Here is a 9,320-nt window from a genome sequence, read left to right on the forward strand (position 1 = left end):
CTTCTACAGTCATGGACTTGCAACAGTAGGTGACTGTGCTGAGACAGACCTCTGAGTGAATCTGATTCCAAGGAAAAAAACAACACCACCCCAACCACAAACACAACCTCAATATTCTGATTAAGTGAGTATTGTCTGTCAGAGGTTTTAATATTTTTTTAATAAATAGTGGAAAGCTTCACTTCATATACAATATTTGCCTCCCTGTTGATGAATGTGGGGTTATTCATCGAGTCTTACATAAAATAGCACACTTGTTGATGTTACTCAGATGCATGTAGAAGACAAAAGTGATTGATGTTTTAGAAAGAAAATGTGAGCTCAATGCCATGTCAACTGTTTTATTGGGGAAACCCTGAGGTCTTCTATCACTCTGTGGTTACAGGATAGATGGGTTTTCACTATTAAGCTTACAATGTTAAGGTCTTCATTCAGAAGTGACTGTGTATGCGATAGGTAGATTTCTGGGTCCATAGGGAAATTTCTGTGTTCCTTCTACTGGCCCAGTGGCTTTATGCCAAACATGTTCCTAATTCCTGGTGGGAAAGGACTATCTGGGGGCTCTTTTGTTTCACACTGGGGAGCATTCTCTTCTTCATTAGCCCTGAAATCTCAAATATTGAAAGACGAGCTGTTGGTCTCCACTTAATGACATTCCCAGTTGTGCAACAAACCGTTGGAGAAGGAAGCGTGCTGCATAGATCAAGGAGAGAGAGTAATGGCTGTTCAACACATTTACTGGAAAACAAGCGATTTGAAAGGCAGAGGAAGGGCGAGCTGAGAAGCATTAGTAAGTAGTGCTTAATAAGGTACTCAGGTACACCTCCCGAGATCATCTCTGGGATGTCTGGCATGTGGGCCTATTATCTCCTTCCCACGCTCTCTCACGCATGCTGAATGCAGATCGTGTTGTCAAAGATTTGCACTCTGACTGTACAAAGAACATTTTATCTACTGTTAGCAAAGCTGAGATTGCCATATGCAAGTTATGCAAAATGGCCTTCACACCATCTCCTGCTATCGCAGGCTCCGTGTCAGCCACACATTTTGGAAATGTTGTAGACTTCCAGCATTATTATGGGGATAGCTTCTGGTTCGTCTTTTCAAGATGAGGGGAGCTGTAAAGCCTGCCAGCTCGTTCAGTGCCATTGTGCCCGGGGGATGCGCAGATCCGAAGGGGTTGTGGTAGAAATGTGTCCGTGAGCAGAGCACAAGCAAAGGGGCACGACAGGGAGTTTATGTCATGGCTTTGCACCACTATGTGAATGCTGTCCCAGACAGCATTACATGCAGTAGCTTGAAACTGTTCCCACTGAAACTGGAAGTTTTGCCACTGATTTCAAGGAACAAATTAATAATTTTTAACCAAAATATTAATTTCTTCTCATTAACATTTGGATGGTATGAGGTACAAATGTTTGCTTGTCTGTTCAGTTTTGGACGTAGTTCTTCTGAAGGTGTTAATATCATTTTTATGAGTAAAATGAGCAGGTTTGCCCTTTGTACAATCTGACCCTTTCAAAAATCTCTGCAAAATACAAGCTGTAAAATGAAAACTATTTTTTCTTCCACATTCAGTGGGGTTTTGTAATGTCTTTTTCTTGTGTTTAAAATGATAAGTCATTTTAAAAGAGCAACGTCTGGTGCAAAGCAACTGCCAACTTAATATTTCTTTAATATTTTTGGGTACAGATGATAAAATATTTTAAAAGGAAAAAATACACCAGGAATAGTTGCTGTATTTCTCTTACTTAAAATTGAATTTTCAGTATGTGAAAAATTTCTCTAGTAGCTTCACTGCTAATGTGGGAAATGGTGTATAACATAGTTATTTTTAAAAAACAGCAACTTTATTGCACTTTTTGTTGTGAAATATTGAAAGTAGAAAAAGGATCCTCTTCATTCTCATATTGGAAAATACCTGATGAAATTTAAAATCAAAGCACTTAGCCTATATAAGTGAGGTATAAATTTATTCCTCCTCACTTTTTCCATAGCAATAGTTTGAATAAGATAAACCAATAATACTGGTTTTGTCGTGCAGCCCCAGTAGGGCTCTTGAGTTATCAAATCAAACATTTCTAAGACACACATTTATTTTTATTTTCAAAGACAGCTACTTTCCTTTAATTATTTGTAGTTGTATGACTTTCCTTTTAGAGGCAGCATTCTAAGGGAAACATCAGACAATTCTAATATATTTAGTGCAAAGCTCCAAACCCGCATTCACGCAGGCTCTGTAGGGTCCTGCCGAGGCAGCTTGGGGAAAGGAGGGGTCTGGTTTGCAGTCACCCCCAGTGTATCCCAGGCTCTGCATGTCAGTGCAATTTGCAGGACTGAGATTTTTTTAAAATTGGATGATGTTTCCTTGAGTGCCCCACCCTGCAAAATATTGAACTGCAACCTGGGTGGTATTAACATGAATGGATGATTTCAGGCTACTGGTGTGTGTTTGTAGCCCATGCTGGAGTGTTTCCACAGACCAAGCCAGACTGCAGTCTTGTAGGATCAGCTCTAAATGCCTAGATACACCTTCAGGAGCCAAATTTAAGAACCAAAGTTTGTAAATGTTGGATGAGTTGTGTATCTGTTCCTCAGCTCGGCTTATGTTCCCTGCCACTGTTGGAACTAAACTAAAGCTCTGAATCCAAGTATTTCCAGCTTTGAAATGTGTGCACATAGGCTGGGATATACTGCTGTCAGTAACATGCTGTCCTCTTGGTGCAAGGAGAGTAGAGTAACTTCAGGCATTTGTTTTAAATATATTACCTTAGAAACAGACAAGAAGAAATTGCACAGGGAACACATTTTCCGTATTCAAGTTCAAAAATAAATATAGCTGTAACCCAAATGTGTATTTATCAGCACTGACACCCTTTGGCTTTACTCCAGTGGACTTTTCTCACTGACATCAATGGGAAAAAGATGGGCTCTGTATAGGAAATCTGTGAATGTTTTTTTTCTTCTTCATCCATCCATCTATCTATTTTGGGATGTGCTAAATGCCTGTTCTCTGTTGTAACATTAACATCAGTATGTAGAAGCTTGAGTTGCTAAAATAAATCAGTGAAATGCAATATACATGACTTCACATGGAACTGCATGTACATTGTTGAGCACAAGCGCCCTGTGGCCACTTGCTGCGCCAGGTTGGCAGCCAGGTACAACCCACCGTGTCCTGCAGAAGTGGGCTGCTGTAGCGAGGCAGGCATGAACTCTGAGCTGGCAAAATATTCCTTGGTCGTCATGTACATGACAGTAAAATTAATACTTTTACGAGCCTCAGAATAAGGGGATGACAAGGTCTATAGTACTTCACAAAAGCATCTTCTGATCTTTTGCATTGTGGGCCTGATCGAGTGTTTGAGGGAGGCAATGAAAATTTTATTGTTGATGTGTGAGACATTGCTTGGTGAGGCTCTGTCTCTTTTTAGTTTTTGTAAGTTAGCGATACAGGCTTCAAACTAATCCAGGGCATTTTTCCGACCTTAGTAGAGATCCTCCTGATTCAAGCTAGAATGAATTATCACATTCTCAAGTTCATTTAATTTTTATTTTTAGTGGAAAAATGAAAGGGGTAAGCATAACCTTTATACGCTGGACTGTTTTCTGCCCACAGTGAAATCAATGGGAGACCATTACAAAGCTGGGCTTTGATGAAGTTGTTGAGGAGCAAGTGCTGCCTTGGAGTCCCCTCTGATCCCTGGGAGCCTGGCCTGCTCCGCAGGGTGGTCCTGGGCCTCGACGCCGATTTATCATCCACTGTGGTCACAAGCACACGGATGAAGAAGGAATCCCTGTGGCTGCTGCCTTCTCTGCCCCTCTGGCTTCGGATGAGAGCGAGCTTGGAGCACGCCTGTGCCCCAGGGGGAAGGAGAAGCAAGTACGGTGCTCTGCTGGAGACAACGCCACTTATTCCTCTCCACAGAGCACTGACCTTCAAGGCCTCCATCACTGAAGGAGTGGGAGACATTCCCATGGAATTAGCTGTTCCCTTTTCCTTTTTCCTGCTTAAGAGGTAAGAGCTGTACAAATGCCCTTTTTAATAGTCACCTAAGAGAGAATATGAGCACTGATCTGTCATCGAAGTATTTAGAGCTGATGACAATATCTGGGTTGATTTTTGGGTTTTGGATTGTGTTGGTTTTGTTTTGGTTGTTGTTGTTCGTGTGGTTTTGGTTTTGTATCACACCCCGCTCCCCCCCGCCCCCCGTGGTGTTTAAACAAAATCCAGAAATCACAGGGCTTTGACAAGAGATGGGTTGTTTCACATTGGCTGTAGCTGCTCGTTATTCTTGTCCAAATGTAAAGAGATGTCCTGATGGTTACTTACCAATGACAACCTGCTCAGGGCTTAACATTTTTCAGTTTCATGGCAAGCTTGCAAGGTTACACATATATACTGAACGAAATATAGCCCACCCGTTATTTTTAGAGTGGCTCTAAACAAGTAGTAAATCCCTGGAGTAGTGCTGCCAGGATGTGTAAAGTTCAAATCCAAATTAAAACTGCCTATCTTTGGCCTAAATTCCAACCTGAACTTGAGGAAAACCGTGATCTGTACCTTGTACTTTATGACAAAAAATCCTTTGCAATTAGTTTCCAATACCTGAGAATATATGAATGTGGTACAAACACTTGAATGGTAGAACTTGGATGAAAAGTCTGAACTTTTGTCCGACAATGTAGTACCTGATCTTGTGAGATACTGTTGTATAAGTCTTAGTATCTGCACCGGAATTTGGAGAGTCTAATTTATTGTGATTTCTACTTCTAACACATCTTTGTAAGACCAAGTCCTATAATGTAATCGTAAACTTTGTGGGGAGGAAAAGAAACATGCTTATTTACCTTACAGATCTCTTTAATAATGACCTGGTATGTGCAAGACTTGGTTTAGAAATCACCAAAACACAATACAAAGAAAGTAGACCCCTTTTCAGCAACGTATTTATGCAAAGTAGTTGAAAGTAGTGCAACTGAATCACGTTCTTAATTCCTTTGCTGAATCAGAGCCTGTATCTTCTTCCTGCCAAGGCAGCGATCTTAATACCACTCCCAAATGCACTAGTAATTCTAGAAGCCCTAATGAAAGTCAAGATAACACCACGGATTTTATAAATAAGGGTCTTTATTTAGAATACTGTTGAAAACATTCTTGGCAACCACATCGTATAAATATATAAAGTTAAAGTTTGACACAACAAACCAAGCAATATTAAATATTTTTAATTTTTTTCCCTTTTTGATTTGCTTTTAATTTTTTTTCTTTCTTTTCCTCTTCCCCCCCACTTTTTTTCTGCAAAGCAACTCTTATTTACAATTATACAAAAAGTTTTATAAAAAATGGTCCACAACCTTATTTTGGCCAGAACAGGAGTAATATGTTGGATCTGTCATGCCACTACTGTTGTAGATTTCTATTCTTCTCTGCATTCAAGAGCCAGGTTTCTATTCCCCAAAGCCCAGATTAAAACTTGGCCATTTCATGGTATACAATTTTATCTCTAGACATATTAAATAATTTTAGTTTAACAACCAATAAATAACTAGGTGTATTTTGAAGTAATACAGGTTTGAAAAGTTATATATTTGAAGGAATTTTGAGTGATATTTTAAAACTGGAACAAGTCTTGAGAAGTTTTTTCAGTCTTACAAGGCAGGTCTTGGAGCGTGGCTGAATGGAGCAATTATTTTTTGGTGCAGTCCAGCTGGACCTGCCTTTATAGCACTTGGTAGATAGGGTTGCTGCTGCTGCTGCCATTATCCTGGGGTAGGGGGGTGCAGTTGGTGGGAGAAGGAATTTGGGCTCCGCTGTCATTCAGACTCCCTCCTTCTGGGGGGGAACAGGGACTGCCTTCAGCAATGGTTTCCACCGGCGGCAGTACAGGACATGTGGAGTTATCTGTGGAAATCCTCTCTACAATGCTTGAGAGGCAATCAAGGCTGGAAACAACAGAACTCTTCCCGTGCTTTGGATCTAAAAAACAGACAAAAAGGTGATCAGTTTATCCAATAGGTACTTAACGTCAGGAAGACGTAGTCCTTTCATAAAGCCCCAGTGAGTGGCTTACAGTATGCATCTGTGAGCATGTAAAAACTCAGAGGAAATGAATGTCGGTGAAGGATGCCAATTATCAGAAAACAGAGATTGTAATTTGCAAAATGGAAGACAGACCTAACCAAAGTATGCTCTGTTTGGGGCAGGGTCAATCCAGGGCTTCACTTCAGTCCAGAGAAAGGGAAGGGAAGATCTGAAATCAATTGGCAGTTTCTCCAGTACGGGTAAATGATAAGATAGAGTTAGAAGAGTCTCAAGGCAAAACATGGTTAAACACTGAAAATTAGTTGAAGAGAAGAATATATTTTTATCCAGATGTTATAGTTGCAAAATAGGAAGTGCAGGTATAATATAACCCCATATTTGCAAATACATCTAGAGGAATCTAATGCTTCTATTAGCACCAACAGCTCGCTGGTTCCTCTTTCAGCTGAGCTGGGGTCAGCTATGACTGGGGACGGAGAAGGCACGGGGAAGTCTGCTGCATTGACTGCCTCTGTCTCCATGTTTCACACAGCCATTACAGCACATACTCACCGTTTGGTGATTCTGTGTAGTAGCTGCTGTCATAGCTGTTTCTTCTGCGAGAGCTGCAAGGAGGCCCGCTGTACTCCATCTGGAAAGGAGAGCAATCTGAGTGAGGTCACTGCTTGGGGACAGCATTTACTGAAATCCTGGTAACCATTCAATTTCATATTTCAGTCCCTAACCCGTGCCATCATTCCTGTCCTGGCTGAAATGCCATCAACTTCTAGGTTTTTTGGATGAGGTAGAACTTAACTTGGTTAGAAGATTACTTACCCCAGAATACTCTATGTGGCACAGCTCTTCCAATGGAAAACTACCATTCTTGTTGCATCGAATGCTGTAACTTTACAAATGAGATGAAGTTTTCCAGCATTCTGATCAGATGCTGCCCTTCGCGTATCTTCAATTTACAACAGGAAGGCCAAGAGTCTTATGATTTAATTTTTGAAGGTTTTTCCAAACATGAGTTCCTGCTAAAAAGCCTCTAGTCTACCTTTGGCCCTTTTAATTTCCTTTAGTTTCTCTTCCCATTTATATTTTGTGCAGAAAAAGCCTCAGTGTATTTGTTTCCAACACTTTAATCCACAATGAAATCACTCTTTCTGACAAAAGAAAATGGCTGCATTTTGAGGAGGGATCATTTGTGTAAATCTTCTCTCCAATCTGCCAGCTATCTCATAATCTCAGATATTCAACTCAGTAATAATTATCCCCACCAGAGCACTGAAAAAAATCTCAGGTCTTAAAGTGCTGTCAAGATCCTGTCCCAGACAGCTGTCCTGCACTGCCGTCACCGTGTTCCTCCACCCCAGAGTCAGACCAGAGTCCGAGCCTATAGTCCCAGTGAAAAGATGCGGTGATGAGACACCCTCTGGCACCCAACCTTCTTCTCCCCTCCCTGTAACATACAAGCAGGACTGAAAGCCTGGGGTCTCCTGCCTATTGCTGGTAAATGTCTACAGAGGGGATGAAGTGAGAGGCGAAATGGAGAACCTTTTTCTTAAGGGTCAAGAAAAACAACTCCTGTTGCTTAGATCCTCCTCCTGTTATCACGACGAATGGCAGAAAACAAAACTGACTCTCATCAGTTCCCCTGTAACTGCCATGACCAAGCGGGACCTTCCTCTCTGCTGTCCTTAGAAGATTCAAAGGTAATGATACAGCAGAAGATGGAAAGAGATGTCCCAGGAGCTATGGGAACACAGGGCAGGGCTCGGACCTCAGCATGCTCCCAGGTACCCATCCCAGGCAGCTTCCCAAAGTGCTCCCCTAGCAGCTCTCTCCTTGCTCCTCGTGGACACAGGGAGACCTGCCTAACTTCTCAACCCAGGGAAAAAGTGTAAGAGATTTTTCTTCTTTCCCATAGATCCTGGCATGCAGGCACCCCACCTCCCTCTGCTGCTGGAGCTCAAGGCACAAGAAAAGACTTTGTCTTCTGCCTGGGGAGGTATGGAAGGCAGCTGCTATAAGAAACGCAGGAGGAGGTGACTCCCCCTGCACGGGTTTGGACCAACAGCATCTGGGGCCCCCTGGTGGCAGGGTGTCCTCCCTGGGGCACTCACCATGCCGTCAGAGCAGTTGGAGCGGGGGCTGGAGGCATCTGATTCCCCGCTGTAGTGCTCCAGCACCGGGTAGTAAGTGTCCTCCTGCTCCCGCAGCAGCGCCTGCAGGCTCTCGATGTAGCGGATGGCGTTGCGCAGGATCTCCACCTTGGGCAGGCGCTGGTTGGGGTTGGTGGACGTGCAGCGCTTGAGGGTCTCAAAGGCTTCATTGACCTTGCTGAGCCGCCGCCGCTCCCTCATGGTGGCAGCCTTGCGGCGGTCAGCGTTGGTGGTCTTCCTCTTACAAGCCTTGCAGGCCCACAGCAGGCAGCGGCCAGCCTGGTGGTGCCCGCTGGGCGCCCGGACGTGCTCCTCCTCGTGCGGGTGCCCGTGGTGGTGCCCGTGGTGGTGTGGATGCTCCTCGGGCTTCAGCAGCCCCCCCACGTGCACCAGCCGGGGGTCCAGGTCCTCAAAGAAGTGCATGTCCGACGTGTTGAAGCACGGGTCATCGTAGAAGTCATCAGCAGCCGTGAAGGAGCAGAGGGAGCCCTCCGTCATGTCCATGGGGCCCAGTAAGTCCATGGGGGCGGTGGAGGAGACAGTGGCTGGGCCAGAGAGGGTGAGTGAGGGGATCAGAAGAGAGGGGGCTTCGATCGGGCTGTTCAGCGGCAGCCACTGGCCAGGCGGGTGCGCAGAGCAGAGGCCCTCACACCCTCTCCCAGGCGAGGCCACCAGCGCTGGCTGCTGCTCCTGCTGCTGCTCCTGCTGCTGCCGCCGCTGCCACCCCCTCCCCAGCCGCGCCGCTCGGGAGCGCTACTCGGGGCCGTATTTATGCCGGAGCCCCCGCTGCGCGGCGGGTCGGGACGGGGCGGGGCGCGGCGGGGCGGGGGCCGCGGCCGCCGGAGCCCCCGGAGCAGCGGGGGAGGGAAGGGGGGCGGCGGGGTGCGGTGTCCCGCGGGCGCGGGGCCCCGTCGGGGCGGTGTTGCGGGCGCTCGGGCTGTTGCAGAGCTGTCGCCAGCCGCTACCGGCGCTCCGCTGCACAGTTGTCTTTCTCCCCCCCCCCGCCTCTTTTTTCGCTTTAAGCAGCTCGCCCTGCCCAGCCAGCCCGGGAAAGCAAAGGTCCCCGCGGCCGCCGGCCGCTCGCCCCGGGGGCGGCGCTGCTCCCGCTCCTGCCGCCCGCCCCGGCGGGG

General features: G+C 45.6%; 1 protein-coding gene across 1 annotated transcript; it reads right to left on the reverse strand.

Moving 5' to 3' along the window:
• Positions 1-5,113: 5,113 nt before the first annotated feature.
• Positions 5,114-8,933, reverse strand: MYOD1 (myogenic differentiation 1). Its single transcript, XM_065635841.1, has 3 exons — positions 8,152-8,933; positions 6,599-6,677; positions 5,114-5,980 (listed from the first exon to the last, which is right to left on the reverse strand). The coding sequence occupies exons 1-3, from the start codon at positions 8,710-8,712 to the stop codon at positions 5,724-5,726; spliced, it is 897 nt and encodes a 298-aa protein (XP_065491913.1). The 5' UTR covers positions 8,713-8,933; the 3' UTR covers positions 5,114-5,723.
• Positions 8,934-9,320: the final 387 nt, after the last annotated feature.

The sequence above is a fragment of the Caloenas nicobarica genome, chromosome 5 (assembly GCF_036013445.1).
Source record: "Caloenas nicobarica isolate bCalNic1 chromosome 5, bCalNic1.hap1, whole genome shotgun sequence".
NCBI classification, from domain to species: Eukaryota; Metazoa; Chordata; class Aves; order Columbiformes; family Columbidae; genus Caloenas; species Caloenas nicobarica.

Excerpts from the sequence above, each read along its gene's own strand:
- MYOD1 (XM_065635841.1), bottom strand. The coding sequence starts at position 8,712 with ATGGACTTACTGGGCCCCATGGACATGACGGAGGGCTCCCTCTGCTCC. Across the intron at positions 6,678-8,151 it reads CCAACTGCTCTGACGGCATG|ATGGAGTACAGCGGGCCTCC; the intron begins GTGAGTGCCCCA and ends TCTCCTTTCCAG. Across the intron at positions 5,981-6,598 it reads CTACACAGAATCACCAAACG|ATCCAAAGCACGGGAAGAGT; the intron begins GTGAGTATGTGC and ends TCTGTTTTTTAG.